The 17,929-nt window shown below is 38.6% G+C and overlaps 1 protein-coding gene across 1 annotated transcript in view; it reads left to right on the top strand.

Annotated features, from left to right (window-relative positions):
• The first annotated feature begins 2,209 nt into the window (after positions 1 to 2,209).
• The window catches only part of LOC146680487 (uncharacterized), a 142,818-nt gene continuing 127,098 nt past the window's right edge, over positions 2,210 to 17,929 (top strand). The window contains exon 1 of the mRNA XM_085447846.1: positions 2,210 to 2,364. Coding sequence (XP_085303972.1) covers positions 2,286 to 2,364 — 79 coding nt within the window. The 5' untranslated portion in view covers positions 2,210 to 2,285. The remainder of the gene's footprint in view (positions 2,365 to 17,929) is intronic.

Below are 17,929 nucleotides of genomic sequence, written 5' to 3'. Positions count from 1 at the left end.
GATTCTTTGATCAGTCGATGGTGTTGAGAGTTGTGCACAAACCGTCAAAGAAATTGCAAACTCTTTTTGGGTAAGTGGTTTGGGTCACTGTTATCCTTGCACCCAGACCAGATGGGAGTGATTTCTTTCAGTATAACAACACTCACATACATAGGTCATGAGGGGTATCATATGTCATGGCCTTCCCTATTACATACCTCTGTGAGGTTTTGCTCCACGTTCAGGACTGTGGCGCTCTATGCAACCATCATTAAAACATCAAATGAGTGAATGTGTTTGGGAGGAATGATGTTTGTCCAATTTTTAACAATAGTCTTTGCAAGTGACATTTTATGTGTCACATAAGAGCATTAATAAGTGGGGTGGTTTGTTTGCCCATTAGGAAAAATGTTCTGCAGTTGTGTTTAACATTGTCATGTTGCTGTGTATAGCTAATCTCTGTAAACTATATGTATATGGATATGTAGAATACATTATAGGGACACGATTTCTAATAGGGGAAGCTTTTTTCCAGTGACTACAATACTACAACCCTTCATGTTTCAGCGGGCTTTTGTTGCATGGAGGTAGACAGTGAGTGTGGGGAGCAAAGGAGTAATTGCATTTGCCAAAATGCACTCTTGCAACCATCATGTATTGTCTGATGAGCATTTTATTGGCTTTTAAGAATGGCTTGTGACCACCAGTGGCCAGCCGTTGGCTGTTGGCTAGCCTGGAAGCCCAGTAAAAATTGTTCACTGTCTCCAGATTGAGTTCAGTTCAATTGCATTTATATAGCGCCAATTCACAACACAGTTATCTCAAGGAGCTTGATGTGAGAAGGGAAAGAGCCTACAATATTAGAGGGAGAAAGCAATCCATCAGACGATGACTGTGAGCAGTACTTGGTGGAAGAACAGTCTGGAGGGAAGAGAAGAGAAAAAAGGACGTTATAGAGGCAGGAGGTACAAAACACAAACTGTGGGAGAAAGAAGACAAAGGTTAATGATATGAGGTAGTGACATTTTTAATGAATAGAGGAAAGTGGAGAAGGAATGCATAGTGAATAATGGGAAGTCCCCCAGCTGCCTGAGCCTATAGCAGGGTCACCTGATCTTAAAAATCACATAGCTTTCTATCTCATGAACGCAAACAGGGAGCTGGTTCCACACAAGAGGGACCTGATAGCTCAAGGCTCTGCCTCTCATTCTACTTTTAAAAATTGTAGGAACCACAAGTACGCTTGTGTTCCAAAAGCAAAAGGCTCTATTAGGATAATTGTATACTATCTGGTCTTGTGGTGTTTTAAGTCAACCAAAAGCCAAACTAGAGCCCAGGTCTACTAATGATGGGATGGACTGAGATTACCATGTAGTGCTGGTTAATATAATTACTACTTACTAAAGAAGCAATCAAAAAAATTAGGTTGAAAGTTCACTTTCTTATTTTTATTTATCCGTCCATCCATTTTATGCACTATTTTATAATATATCAGTATATAATGACAATGTAGTTGTCTCTCTGTTGTATTCACTCCTCTTGCTTCTCCGAGGCACCTCTCCTGCTGTTCCCTCTCAGTTTTATGTGATTTGAAATGTTTTTGAATGCCACTTGTATTCAACTGCTAGACATTAATTGAACACCCACTTATCCCAAGTGAACTTCACACTAATTAAGTTTTAAGAAACACATCCATCAAGCTATTGAGGCAGTTAATTTACTATTGCGGTGGGAATCTGATGCATATATTTCACATCACTCTGTGTGGAGTTCTTAGGCTGGAATGAAGGTTTCTAAAATATATAGTTACTCACTTGCATGTTGTGGATATAAAAGCGACGTTAAAACATGTCGAAGAGATGAATTTTCAGAGAATTGTTGCCACACAATTTGACGCACTTGGAGTAAAATCTTTATAAGCATTCATTTAAATTTTCTCTTGTGTTGTTGGGGTTTTTTTTCTCAATGTTTCCCCTGCCAGATACCACAGCATGGACTTTAAATATAGACACAGCAGCTAGCAGCCAAGCCAAAATTTTACAAGTCATTACCACATTTTCTACCTTTCCTAACTATAGCCCCCCTTTATTTTAGCTCCTCGCTGTCTCTGTTCTGCCTTCTCCTTTGCATAATAAACCTCCACCCAATTTGTCATGAAATCCCTCATTTGCTGGATACTCAGAAAGGCAGATTATGCTTATTTTTCATTTGGACAGTGGGAGATGGAGCCAGGTGTTTGGCAGCAGCAGAGTGTTCAGGTGTAACTGTGCCGGTGACGGGACATGACGAACAGCCGCAGATGAAGGATGAGGCGTGGAGGATTTTTGGGAAGAGCGGCACCCCACGACCTGCTCCCTCAAGAATACCCCCACCGATGGAGAGGAGGTAAAACTTTCTTTTCAGTCACTTCTTGCTAGAATCAGCTCCTCTTTCTTAATTAGCCAGTTAACGCCATATTGGAAATCCAGCTGTTAATCTGGGAGAACAGAGAGGTGATTCTGCTTTGCTCAACAAGATTAATTTATGCCTCCTCAGACGTCAGTGGTCTGATCCATAACAAGTCCATTAAATCAGTCGCCTCTGGTTATTGTTATATTAAAAGTGACCAGCAGTGGCATTAAAGCTTTTGTATTAGGGCTTTCAGGATTGTCACTTCTATTATTAGCACTGAATCATAGAGCTCGATTACATACAATGCAGCTCTGTAGCCCAGTGAGTCAGTCCATCATAAATCAGAATTGTACATGGGTGGTTTAGTTAAAACTTGCTTTACCTGCAGCACCCCGTAGGAGTGCATTGAGCGAAATGAACACCTGAAATCATATTTGTTCTAGAAATATATATTGTAGATCAGAGTAATATAACAATAACAACAGATGCAGGATTTTTCCTGCATTCAAACAATTTGGCACCCCAAAGACATTTTAGCCTTCCACTGAAAGGAAAATCACCAGGATTGTGTAGAAACTCATGGTGCCCAATATGAGAACGTTGTAGTACGAGCTGGGAGTGTGTACAAAAATGGCTGTAATTCCTGAACAGTTAATGTGATGTTTTTGTTGCACTGTTTGAATTGAAGCAGAAAGTCTGCAATTCAAAGACATCTTGATTGCTTGATTGAAAAATTGTGTACCTGACAGTCTCTTAATAACTCATTCAGGCTAAAAAAAAAAAAGCTAGCTGATGCACTCAAACAGTATGGTCCTGATAGCCTTGCAAAAAAGCCTTGATGAGCATTTTTGCCATTGCAATCTTAGTGAAACCAATCAGACAATGAAACCGCACACTCATTGGCTAACAACTTGCTAGTCACAAGTCTCTAGTCAGTGAACATGCTCTGAGCAGCCCTCCTGTCTGGCTCTTAGAATAACCAAAATCAAAAAATGGGTTTCATGTTTTATTCAGTTTGAGCCAAAATGAATGACCGAGCCCATAAATTCTGAGCCCAGGAAAGTGTTTACATGTCATTTTCCTAAAGACTTCTGTAGCATTGGAAATCTTTCTACAACCACAGTTATTGCCCATTGCTTGCCATAAAAAACTTCGGTGTTCAGTTTCTTTTTCAGACCCAGAAACTACAACCATCTTTTATAATGCCTTGCCAAAAGTCAAAAGGTGCAACTCCGCCTACCAAGATGGATGTAAATCAGCCTCTTGTCAAAGCAGGCAAACAAATTAGCACGTTTAAAGTAATTTAATATGATTAGAGTACCGTTTTTTTATGTCTTGACATTTTGTTTATGCTAGCAAAGCTAGCTGATCGGGTGCATTCCACAAACTAGGGCAGAATAAGTTAATAAAAAATTCCACCACCCTCTTTGTATTGAAGCTTTCAGCTTAAACTGCTTCAGGTACACTCTGCGATCACTCACTTCATTACGTATACCTTGGGGATAGTGTTTTGGACAGCCTTTTGCCTCAGTTCTTCATGACATAGATTCAACTTGTGCTGGAATCAGAAATTTTGGTCCAAAGCGGAGCTTTGCGGCATGGTGAATTATCCTGCATGAAACAGCCATGAGATGATGTGGTCACTGTGGTAATAAAGGGATATAGTCATCAACAATAATAATAACACAGCTGCTGCAGATAAATCAGTGCTGTGAGAGGAAAAGTTCTGTATTGTAGTTTAGTGTTAAAAGTGCTTTATGAATGTGTGATATACTTAAACACTTTAAACAGTAAAACTATAAAAGAGCTTCTATAATAATTAAATGTTGCCTATTTAAAGGTGTTGCCTGCCTCTCACCCTAAGACAGCTGGGATAGGCTCCAGCCCCCCCGAGACCCTGAAAAGAAATAGTGGAAGAGAATGGATGGATGGATGAATAGAGTTAAGCTGCTAAGAATCTATAATTATTACCGATACTCATTTATGAAACAGAAAAAAAAAAGCTAAACAGAACTTTAGACCCTCCTACTATCTGTGCACAGAGGTCTGAGGGATCTTCCAGGAACACTGAAGCTATTTTCCAAAGACTTGATTCGTCAGTAGGCAGTGATTTCATACTTACTGATCTCTAATCTCGAACATAATAGCAGGTTACGACATCACTGGATTTACAGACTGTTCTCTATAAATCCTGGAGACAGTTGTGTGGAAAAATCAGCAGTTTCCAAAATACTCCATGTCACGTTCACGTTCCCCATTCTGATGTCCGGTTTGAACTTTAACTTTGATCATGTGTACATGTCTAACTGCACTGAGTTGCTGATGTGATTGGCTAATATTTGTGTTAGTGTTCATCAGGTATACCTAATAAAGTGGCAGAAATTCATCTCATTGTCCAGTGATATGAATTGTTAAGAGAAGTGCATATTTTATAAAAGCTTATAGCACTTAATTAGGCTTGAACTGTGATAGATTTTGCTGTATACACACTCTTTTAGGATAATGATCCCAAACAGCAGTGGTTACCCCATTACAGACTTCCATCAACACCACCCGTCATGTTCCTAATCAAATGTTTTAAAGTGGATGCTATTTAACACTATTAATCACATAAAAGTGGATACTGTTAATAGTCACCGTGTGCTTGGCACTAATTGCATTCTCAATTGCAACATGTGTTATTAAAATTTTACAACGGCATTATCTCGATGGAGCCGGCTAATTGTTGCTCAGGTTTATGTGTCCTAATCTAATCGAAGAAATAACTATTTTTTTCTATCACTCTGCTAGAAAAGGCAAGAAGTACCCTGTGGCATTTGAGCGCCAAAGCTTACGAATCAGGTTAGGAAGGAGAACATCAATGGCCACTTTTCCTTTAAGTGTCTTTTAGAGCCATGAGCAAAAGCTCCAAGCACTGTGTTAAGCATACTTCATTGTACAGCCTTATTAGTACAGTCAGAAGGCTCATTACCATTTGCAGAACAAAACCAAGATCAAGACGATAATGTTTGCAGTCCACCGGCCTTTTGTTTGTGTACTGATTAGTTTACATATTTTAATTAAGTAGGACATTTAGCAAAGTAAGTAAAGCAGACAATAAAAGCTGTGCTGCAGTGTGTTAATATACCAATTTGTATTTAGCTGGCTAGCCGTCCTCTCTGAGGGGAGCAGCTTTGAGCATGTCTGTATTTCCTGCCATGTTTGACATTAAAATCCATGGGTTTGACTTTTCCTAGTGAGTTAATTTTGTGGCACATCTGTAGCCATGCCTGCAAGCCAGCTCGTCTTAGCACACAGACTCTATCATGTAAGCCCCTGAATTGAAATATCCTCTGCTTGAAATATTGACTTTAATATCTCATTTGAAAAATTCCTGTAACCTTTTGATGTTAAATCCATACTCAATTTTGCAGAATGTTATAGGAATATGCAGAAAGGGATAGGAAGCATTATTGTGTTTTCTCCTGGAGAGAAATTACATTTTATGGCTGTAACACCAACCTCCCCTGTGTTCTTTTTAGTCCGTGAGGGGGGAAAAAAAGACGAGGCCATTAAGGCAAAATGAAAAGAGCTATTGATTGGGCTCTTATGCCTTTTCTATTTGCCTCATTTCCTAAATGCATGATAATAAGGGCTCAGCCACTGAAACTAACAATACTCCTTAATGAATCGAACTCTAAAGAATTAGCCTAAGTTTGCATAATGATTCACAGATGTTTCCATCAATGGATGATATGCTTTTGGTTCGTTGTTTTGTGCATTCGTGTTCCGTTTACCCAATACATGCTCATCTCCTTATAGCATTATAATGCAATCAAGACATTATTTGATGATTTCTGTTAGGGAAAAATGCATCACTTGTCATCAGAGATGTCTGGGATGACTTTTGTAAAAGCTATCATATTAGAGTAATATTAGTGTTGATGGATTGGAGCTAATAATAGTCAAATAGGGAACATTAAGTTATAACAAGTGCAGAAAACCATGCTTTTAGCTAATGGAGTTGTGCTTTTAATAGAGAGATGGGCATAAAAGCATCACAAAGGGGAAGAGTGAGAAATAAAAAGACACACCATTATTAAATCCATAGTTTGCCAATAGTAATATCCAGTACATACAAATATTGGATTCCCAAACCTTTTTACCCAGCTTCCTGAGGTCCATTAGTAGAGTGAGTAGAGTGACTTTGAGTCAGGACATCAGCCTGCAAAAAGGTAAAGGATATTTAGTCTGTACAATAGTAGATTCAGTTCTGTTTGCACCCCTCAACCTTTTTTAAGAAATATGTTAATTTAAAAAAAAAAATAAACTTTTTACAGCTGCACAGAAAAAAACAAATCTGATCTTCTTTGCCAAACTATGCTATTGCAAACTATGTTTTGATGGCGATCGTGGCTCAAGAGTTAGGAGTTCCCCTTGTAATTGGAAGATTGCCGGTTCAAGCCCCGGCTCGGACAGTCCCGGTCGTTGTGTCCTTGGGCAAGACACTTCACCCGTTACCTACTGGTGGCCCGGTGGCGCCAGTGTCCGGCAGCCTCACCTCTGTCAGTGCGCCCCAGGGTGGCTGTGGCTACAATGTAGCTTGGCATCACCAGTGTGTGAATGGGTGGATGACTGGATGTGTAAAGCGCTTTGGGGTCCTTAGGGACTAGTAAAGCGCTATACAAATACAGGCCATTTAAAACATGTCCATATACAGATATGGTACTTTTGCACCGTTTGATCACATTGCATAACAACATTTTTAGGCAGTGCATCAGTGAAGTCTTGATGGAAGCCTGTACTACTTCTTCAGAAATTACTTGTGCTGTGTGTGCATGTTGATTCGCACAGCATGTTTCAATCAGGCTACTTATGTGGCCATAATAAAAAGGAGAAAGGTCATGTTCCTGTATAGAAATATGTTGTGCTTGTCATGAGTCTTTCAGTTTAATACTGTGGATGTTGGGCTTAGTTTGGCTTTGTTTTGTTTTTTCTTATTGCAGTGCATTAACAGTTACACTAACAAAAACCCAGTGAAACTCTGTGGGATATTTCTGTCTCATTCCTTTACTGTGGAATGTCACAAAGATTGCAAACTCAGCTCCTGTGATGCTATAGCAAGTGTAATTTAGCTTGATTCATAATAGTGGAAAGACAACCTTTAGTCAACAAGAGTTAAAGCCAAATCCATGATTTTCTCCAGGTCCATAAGTATTCATGTTAAATAATCTCAATATTTTCCTAATAATTATCAAGATCAAGAAGCCTTACTTTGGACAGATACCTGGAATTTATTTAGTATAAAACTGGCCCAGGTTTTTCCTAGTTTATGATTATTTTTGGCGACAACACAAGCATGCCAAATTGCTATAAGTTTTCCTTATCAGCAACGTTTGCTGCAACTCCGATGCTATGCAAGTTATTTTCCTCTGGGCAAATTACATGTTATGTGTCCAAGCAGCATATCTAAGCATGAAAGCAAAGCGAGGTTATCTCAACCTTCACTCCTTTAATCCAAAATACAGTAACGGGGTTTAGTAGGATGTTGTCGCGTCTCCACAGAATTGTATCGTCTAATTTGCTCTGGCTGTTGGCTTTGCATTACCTCAGGCTACATATTTGCATAATGAGCATTTGGAGTTGGAGTGTTGCATTGTTGAGTGAAGTGCACAGAGGTGAGGCCAACATCGCTTTTGTAAGGCTTTTATTGAGATAGGACAGTGGAGAGAAGGCAATAGCCTGACCGCATATAGGTCACTTCCTCAACCTGATGAACTTTACGGTGCCCTCCTTGGATATCATTTTTAAAAGAGGGGGGCACTCAAAAGAGCACAAATAGGGAACATAATCTCCTGGTTTTGTTTTACAGACTACATTTTTAAGATCTTCTGGCATGACAGAAAACAAAAAAACATTTTTTTATTGAAGTAGTTGCTCATTCTGTTTTTGCTAATTAAATTTCCACTTAATTAGGGAGAACTAAATTAGGTTTGGCCTTTCACTATGATGATTCAATTACTCATTCCTTGCAGGTCAACATAAGTTTTAGGCCACCAAGTAGACTAACAATTTATTTCACTTTAACAATTTTTAAATGCATAAACAAACAAATGAAAAAATAAAAGGAGAAATACATTTTTGTTTGCAGTGTTTTATAGGGTTGCAATGGTACTCCAGTTATTGATTGGAAGTTAAATGAACTTTAAGGATCTTCAGAAGCCTCGCTTGTTAGCTGCAAACCTTTACTGTTGTGCTGTGTTGATATAATCTAAGAAAGATTGTGGGTGGCAGGCAGAAACAAACAAATGAAGGAAAGAATCAGAGTTGAATCTGGGATGACAGACTGATGTAAGTGGAATGTAAATATAGCACTTGTCCACTCTACTCAAGCACCCAAAGCACTTTATACAACAGCCTTGTTTACCCATTCACACCAGTTCATACACGCGCATTAGACAGCAGCTCGGGGTTCACTATCTTACCCAAGGATGCTTTGCCATGCAGACTGAAGCCTCAGGGATCGAATCGCCAACAGACCCCGACCTTCTTCTTACCTACCTACTGAGCTACAGCCACCCCATGATGTCTGACCACTTTCAGGTGGGAGTCTTTCTCATGAGTGAAAACCATGAATCAGACAGTAGTTTGTGTTTATTAATTAATCCTTGGCCTTTGTATTAAAACTCCATGGCCACAGTGTCATCCCTGGTGAAATACCGGGCAGGAATGCCATTCAGCTCTCAAGACATTGTCTTTGTGGTTAAGCATGCGTTGCTTCTAAGTGAAATGTATCACTCTAACAGTTTATAAACAGGCTTGAGGAAACTGGTGCCAGCTGTAAGGTTGCTAATAGTGTGCTGATTACAGTGCTTTGCTTGCTACAGCAACTTCGTATCAGGGCAGTTTACCCTGCAGCTCTCTTTCGCTGTCTCAGCTCAACTCCATCCTCTATCTGGGGACAGTCACCTGCAGAGGGGCAGATGGTCTCATTTCTCCCACTGGGATAGTCTCTCTCACGTGCAGCAGTGTTGCGGTGCTTTCTTTTGCGAAATCTTGCTTAGAACAAATAATTTAACTTACAGTTTTGATGGATTCCCTGGACTGTGTATCACCTGTGAAAATGGACTTGGAAGCAGTTGGTGCAAGGGCTGACCTATTTTGGCAAGCATAAAAAATAGGCTGTTGGTCAAGTCAGCTAATGTTGTAGGTATGTCCCACAAAATACTGCATGCCAGCAACATGACCTGCAAGTATATCCATCTCAGAGAGAGCGTATGTTCCCCAGCAGTAAAGAAGCACTCTGCTGTGATATTGTTTTTCAGCTTCCTGTCTGCACCACGGTATTTGTTTTATTAGGCTGGTATTTGTTGCCTGTGACCTCTTTATGCTTATATTTGATTTAGAATTGCATTGCTTTAATAATTTAACATACAGTGAAGTGCGGAGATTTATTGTTATTTTGTTTTTCACAAACACTAACCGCTGTTACAGTGTTGTGGACTGGCCTGGGACCAGCTCATTTTACTCTGACCGGGTCACTCATGCCCACAACTGTTAATTGTTGTTTGTGTGTTTCCCAGTGTTTAGTGTGTTAATGCAGTATTTCTGTTCAACACATCACTTTCATGTGAAAGTTCATATTAAACTTTTTTGGGATCTAAAAAAACACAAAATCTACATTTCGTCAACGTTTCATTCCCTTAAATTTTTCTAATTTTTAAATAAATAACACATGAAAAGAATATGTTCTTGTAACGTGTATTATTATTTTCACCAGATCTCTACAGTGAATGGAGTTAATGGGAAGATAACAAAGAAGCATGCTTCTGTGCTATCTGCTATCTTCTTTCCTCATGAATGTTTTCACATCTCTTTTGAATTCATCCTTTCAAAGAAAAAAAAAACACGTTGATATAAATTTATCTTGATTTTTGACCTGAGCAAAATAAAATTTTAACCCTAATAAGTTCATTCACTCATTTTCTTCTGCTTATCCAATCCTGGTTTCATGGTGGGGTTGGAGTCTATCCTAGTTGCTATCCGGTCCTAAGTCTGACGTCATTAGCCATTTCCAGGTCCAAACTCCGCTTCAGGTGCCAAAGTCAAACAAACACTGCGGAGTTCAAAACTATTTCAACTAGTAAAAAAATTCCTTCTTGTTGTGCAGTGACAACCCATCAGATGGAATTATTTCCTAAAGTCAGAAATGAAGAAGAAACTGCTGTTTGAGGGCAGCTGGAATTGTTGAACTGAACTTTTAGAATGGGACAGGTGAAAGGAGATGTCTTGGAGAAAAGTGTGCAAAACTGAAGGACTTAATTGCAAGTTTTCAAAATCTGTTTCTGTAACTTGACTTTAGCTATTGGTTGTGCTCCTCCTCGGGCTGATGGCCATCAAGGGCAAATATTTGTGTTTCCGGTGTGACTGAAATTATGTTAGTAACACTAGGTGAAATTTTGCTTCATGTTTGTTGCAAATGCACCTTTACACGCCTCATTTCAGAAATGGCTTAAAGCTTAATAGTTTACCTCATCATTCCTAGTTTCTCTAGATCCAGACACAAAAATAATCCCCCCTCTTTTGCAAGCTGGACAAGAACAGGAGACACAAACCCTCACATATTTTTGTGAAATCAAAATTCTTGATTAAAATATGATTTTGGTCTACATGCACTGGCCAATTTGCCTTGCATGGGTCTCAACGCCTCATTAATATTGCATGATCTTGTTAGTGTCTACTTTTCCCCTCTGCACCACCCCCTCCAACCTCATCAGTTGCAGAAACTGGAGGGTACATCTGAAAGTCAGCTTGCATCTCCTGCTTTTACTAGACTTGCCGACACGGGATAGGCTCATATCCATCCAAGGATTATCCTCCACTGTCTTCCTTCCTTCCAAAAAAAAAAGAAGAAAATACATATATGGAAGTGTCAAAGAAATGAGATTAGTTCCTGCGTCTTTCCTCTCTGTGGTGGAAAAATACATTTTATGTGTGATTTTCCCCCAAATAAGCCGGGGGTACAGATGAGTAGCTTCTTGACAGCTATGAATGAGGACCTTGCTGCATTAAGGCAATGACAGAAGGAGGAGCAATTGCAGGTTTCAAAGAACACTGGAATGAGTCTCCGTCATCTGTGTTATGGGCTCAACACCCAGTCACTTGATCACGGGTTACCCTCGTCACTATAGATGGAGGCGTTCGTTTAAAACATTTCCCACTGAGCTGTTGTCGATGTAAAAAGCTTCTCTCCCATTACAGCAGGCAGTGAGGGGAGCAGCATCTAAATGACCGCACGGAGGCCAGGGGATGAGGCTACAGAAGAGCAGGAGGAGAGGAAAAACAGGTGGAGTGCTGGGAGAACAAGGTCAATACTTGAAGTGGAATAATGAAAAGAACTAACATCAGTGTTATTAAATAACATCTGCTGAACAGTTTCAAATACACAGTGACTGCTGGAGCCTTTTAAAGTACCCTGGGCATTACCCTGAACATCAGTATGCATCTGTGTGAGTTATTATCAGTGCCTAGCCAATCATCTGGCTAAGATAACTTGTATTTCTTCAAATAAGATTAAGCTGAACGCTCCAATCTATAGCTATAAATTGCAGTTGTTAGCATTGGGTGCAGACTTACAACATTTGGCAGGATCCTGTGGTTCATGGGCAATTAATTAGTTTTACACTTCAGCCAGTCTTCCAAAGAAGAGTTCCTGACAAGTGAAACTCCTTTAGGATTGGCTCTTCAGCACCACAGTTACGTACAGTATGCTGATATTAGTTTTGATAAAAGAAGACTCCGATTTTGCATGAAATGAAAAAGTATTGAGACAGAAAATGTTGTGTGTACGGTAGATTCATAATTAAGGGGTAGTTTTGTCAATGATTAATCTTTCAATATTTGTCTTCAAATGTATTGTTTTGTTGGACCAAACTGGGCAAAACCCCCAAATATTCTATTTGCAATCACATAAAACTAAAAAAAATCTTAAACCCTCAGAAATAAGAGGCTGGTATCAAAGAACAAAGGACATAATTTGAAGCTGGGTACTGACGATTGAGCTGCTTCTTACACTGTGGCTACGGAAAATGTGCAGTAAATGCAAATCGTTTGTATGTCAGACACATAGCATTTACTTTTTAGTGGTGTCTTTTACTTTGACAAACAATGTTGTTTCATTTTCCTTCTTTTTTAATGATAGTGACATTTAATGGCATTACATTTCCAAAAACTGTTTCTTAATAACTAATATAGAGAAAAAAATGAATTCATGAGGACACGGAGAGAAAAGATGACCAAAAACACGACTGTATGCTCAACAAAGCTTGACCAAACAAGACACCACCTGTCCAATCAAGCTACGACAGCCGAAGATATTTATATATTAGGTAATGTATATTTTTGGTCAAAACATATTATTTTGGATTATGATTGCATTTTATTCCCACAATATTTCAGCCAGAGTTTCAGACTTGGGAAAATTTCTCCTGCAATATGATCAGAAGTCATAAAAAGTCTTCGAATGGGTGACTTTTTCGTCCTACTTCTAACCCAACAATGCTTACCAGTACTGAATGTGAATTTATTGTTATAGTAATTAATCTGTCCTTGTTCTAATCTGTCAAAATGGTGTTCAACCTTCATGTTCTTCCATCATTGTTCATAAATGTGGCCTGTGTGCATCAGCAGTGATAAGGCAACGCAAGACGGACATGTGCGCTGCTCTAGCACCCTTCATTGATTATAGTGGAACTGTAATTGGGCAGGATACATTAATGTTTAGCGTAGCAACGGTGTTATTTGTGGCAGCTCTAGAATCATATAACAAAGAAAGTTTGCAGCATTTAAACTTTTTATAATCTATTAAAGAGAGAATAAAATAGATTTTTGAAATCACAGTGTTAAGACTCAAGTTCATAATTAGCCCCAACTGTTTAAAGTATACGCAGTTGTTGGGTTGCTTTTTCTTCACCCAGAGGCACATGTGCATTTTTTATTTGATAAATAAGACAGTGTTTTCTTAATGGTTTCTCTTTATTTTTAATCTCTCAGCACTTTGTTTTATGCATATTGTGTTTTTGTGCTATTGCTTTATTATTTACTTTTCCTAAACTTTTTCGTTTTGTTGGTATGTAACTTTTTATTTATTAATAGGTTCAAATTGTTTTAAATTTGTCTCATTAGCTTGTCACTGATGTATAAGGCACGCTGAACTGAAGTAATCTGCATGAAAAGTTTGATTATTAGTCCTAAGAGATCTTTTTGTCAAATATGCATTTGTAATGCAGAACAACAAATTTTAACCCTGTGAATGATTTCTGCTGCGATGATGTCCTGCTGCCTGTTTTAAAATACTTTTGTTTACTCTGATGGTGTCTCCATTCTTGGTTTCTGTAGATATAAAATCCCATAAAGAATGTGATGGACTGGTGACCTATCCAGGGAGCATGCTGCCATGCACTGGCGTGGCAAAGAAAATGGATGGATGAATGGATCATGCCATTAATCTTTAACAAAAACATATGCATATACACTATGTTACAGTCTGCACCTTTAGTATTGAACATAATTTACTGTTTTTGTATAGTGAGTGTTGATTAATGACTGTAGACCATTAGTGTCTCTGGACACATACTGCAAGATGAAGGGGCTTATATGACTGAGATGGAAACTAGCAGAAAAGCTGTTTTCACTGGCACAAGGTGCAAAACGTGAGACTGCTTCATTAACTGTAGGCTCGGTCGTTTCTAACTTTGGCTTGTACAAATATCTGCTTTGCTAGAGCAAACAAACTGGGTTCAGGTAATATTTAAAAATGACTCTTAAAGCACAGTAATTCTTTTATAACTATCAAAGCATCAGTGAAATGATAAGCACTGAAGGACAGCACACCAAACAAGGTATTACCTTTTCCATGAGCGCATGTTTAAATGTGGGGGGAGAATTCAGAGAACTCTTTGGAGATTAAATTTTGTTAATTGCCATCATCCATCAAGTATAACATTCATAAATGGAATAGCCATTGGACATTTAAGATAATGCTCAACTATTATGATGGATCACAGTTTCAGTGCTCGTGTTCAATCTGGTTAATGTCTGAGATAATCATTTGGCTTTAATCAGTCTCATTTTGTATATTTGAAATCCCCACCACCTCCTGAGGCACAGTTGTGGTCCACCACTAATAACGCAATGGCTTAAAGCGCACATAATGGACTTCGGTATTTGCTGTAGAAATTTGATCCCCCACAGCCTGATATGATAAATAATAATATATGTTAATACATCTCAAATGACAATGCAGTAGATAATGTTGAACACAGTACACAGGGTCAGTTTGCCTTTATAGTGAGAATATTTACACTTAAATATGTGCAAAGGATCCCCTCCAGACAGGTTTTAATATAATTTGTATTTGAGCTTTTTCCACATTTAATTACAAGCACTACTTGTTCCTCCCTGGAAAAATCTTATAGTCCAATATGCAAAAATTGTTCATTTCAAACATTGGATGCACGTGTTTACCTCACCGATTAATTCTTAGTATATGGGTTCTTTAGTTTTCCACATTATGCTGGTCTAAGTTGCGTATCAGACCATGACTGGCTTCAGACTTATCATGTTTGTGGGCATACATACAGCACAAGTATTAAGTGTTAATTTTGTATTTTGGACAAAAGGTTTATTGGTTTTAAAGCAAGGCAAGTTTATTTATATAGCACAATTCAACAACAAGGTGACTCAAAGTGCTTTACAGAGACATTAAAAAACAAAAACAATAAAAAGCATGATTTAAAATTGATTTAAAAAAACAGTAGATAAAATCAGAACAGTAGATAAAATCAGTAGTTAAAATGTAAGTTTTGAATTTTAAGCTTAAAAGTGTGGATTTGGTGTTTTATTCAAATGCAGCTGAGAATTAAATAAACTGAGTGTTTCAGCTGATCTGAGGCTTTCTGGGAGTTTGTTCCAGATATATGGAGCATAAAAGCTGAATGCAGCTTCTCCGTGTCTGGTTCTGACTCTGGGATCTGATAAAAGACCGGATCCAGATGACCTGAGGGATCTGGAAGGTTCATACTGGGTCAGGAGGTCACTGATGTATTTTGGTCCTAAACCATTCAGAGCTTTATAGACCAGCATCAGAACTTTAAAGTCTATCCTCTGACAGACAGGCAGCCAGTGTAAAGACCTCAGAGCTGGACTGATGTGGTCCACTTTTTTGGTCTTAGTGAGGACTCGAGCAGCAGAGTTCTGAATGAGCTGTAGTTGTCTGACTGATTTTTTAGGTAGACCTGTAAAGATGCTGTTACAGTAATAAAGCCTAAAGATGAATGCATGGACTAGTTTTTCCAGTTCCTGTTGAGACATCAGATCTTTTATCCTTGATATATTCTTGAGGTGATAGTAAGCTGATTTTGTTATTGTCTTAATGTGTTTTTCTAAGTTTAGGTCTGCATCCATCACTACACCCAAATTTCTCGCCTGGTTTGTGGTTTTTAGCTGTATAGATTGAAGTTCTCTGGTGACCTGCAATCATTTTTCTTTGGCACCAAAGACTATTACTTCAGTTTTGTTTTTGTTTAGCTGGAGAAAATTGCGGCACAAACAGTCATTAATTTCCTCAATGCATTTACCAAGAGCCTGTACAGGGCCTCGGTCCCCTGGTGACATTGTGATGTATATTTGTGTGTCATCTGCATAGCTATGATAGTTTATTTTGTTGTTCTTTATAATCTGTGCCAGTGGGAGCATGTAAATATTAAACAGATGGGGTCCCAAGATGGAACCTTGGGGAACTCCACATGTGATACTTGTCTGCTCAGATGTGAAGTTACCTATTGATACAAAGTATTTCCTGTTTTCTAAGTATGTTTTGAACCAGTTTAGTACAGTTCCTGAAAGACCTGCCCAGTTCTCCAGTCGTTTGAGTAATATGTTGTGGTCAACTGAATCAAATGCTGCACTGAGATCCAGTAAAACTAAGACTGACATTGTTCCATTGTCTGTATTCAGACACAGGCAGAGTTGGCTTGCTGAGGCCGGGTTGATTGCCAGCCTACTACTTACAGCAGGCCTGTCCAAAGTCCGGCCCAGGGGCCAATCACAGGTCAGATCTTATATGGCCCCTTTAGTCCTATCTTAAAATGTTTTTGTTTTTTTTTTTTTTTTTTATCCAGTCGTTAAGTCTAACGTCACTAGCCGTGTCTGGGCCTACACTCCGCTGCAGGTCCATATATCAAACGATCACTATGGCATTACTGAGAGTTGACAAACTGTCTAATGTCTTTCATCTTTAATAAAATGATCAGCGTTCTGCTCTACCAGGTGTAACAATTGAGTTTAACATCCAGGCATCCATGAAAACGGAATTTATGACATTTAACGGAGTTAGAAGTTAGCAGGAAGTTAGCTTGCTAGCTTCTATCTAAATACAATATAGCATGTCCTGACTGCGGGGTTTTTGAAACAAATTCAAACGTACAGCTCTGTTATCACTTCCAACATAAATGAAGACAGAAAACTAAACAGCAGCGACGTTGATGTGCTACGTGACCGCTAGCGACACAGCTATGTTAGCATAATATAAACAAGCTAACTTTTTTTGCACTCGATAAAAGTTAACGTGAGTGTTCTCGGTGGTCAGGAACAAATGTAATCGCATGGCAGGATGCTGTAAAAGGACCAAAGGACCAAAAAGGACCAAACTTCTTTTTGAGCTTTTTGAGATTAAATAGAGGAAAATACAAAACATTAAACATGTTAACAACACAAAAGCCATATTAAACGCAGACTACTTTAGGCCCGGAAGTAGGATTTGTCACGTCATCACTTAACGACCGGATTGCCCGCTATCACAAAAACAATTAATAAAGTGTAATTTGTCTTTTCACCTCATGGTGGCAGCACCATGTGGCATAACAAATGAATGTATAAAAGTTCTATACACGCTCACAAGAGTACATCTCGTTTAAAATGAACCTGTGATACTGATATTCAGCAGCTTCACTGAAGTTTCAGGCATTCCGGATAGTTTGATCTTTGTTATTTTTTTTTCCATATGTGAATGAAAAGGAGATTTATTTTATAATGACAACTCTCATGTTACTCAAAATAAAATTTAAAAAAGCATAACATTTATGCTTCAAAAAAAGGCACAAAGAATTGTTGGGCCCTGGGTGATATTAATAAATATGGCACTCTTGAAAATAAGTTTGGACACCCCCCTGACTTACAGGGGCACTGAGTCTTGGAGGACAACTGCTGTTCCCCGTTGAAGTTGTCAACATGCAAAATGTAACTGATTTGTGGCATAGCAGGCCCTGGCCTGTAGTTTTTCTTTTTTTTTCTGCAAGTTGGATATGGATATGGTTATTGTAGCAGATTATTGAATGATTATTTTCCTTTTGATCTGCACAATTTAACTAATAATTTACATTTTAGGATTTTAGCGGTTGTCATCTTTTGCCCACAGCTGAGACTGTTTGTCAAACTTAGTATCTGTTTGTGTTACAACCATGTTTTACATGCCATCCATCCATCCATCCATCCATCATTCCATCCATCGTCATCCAATTCT

Source organism: Copadichromis virginalis, linkage group LG23, assembly GCF_057382275.1.
Source record: "Copadichromis virginalis isolate Kocher_CV1m ecotype Utaka linkage group LG23, C_Virginalis_male_GT1.1, whole genome shotgun sequence".
In the NCBI taxonomy this organism is placed as follows: Eukaryota; Metazoa; Chordata; class Actinopteri; order Cichliformes; family Cichlidae; genus Copadichromis; species Copadichromis virginalis.
Note: the sequence above shows the minus strand (reverse complement) of the source record. Positions and strands in the feature narration are given on the sequence as shown.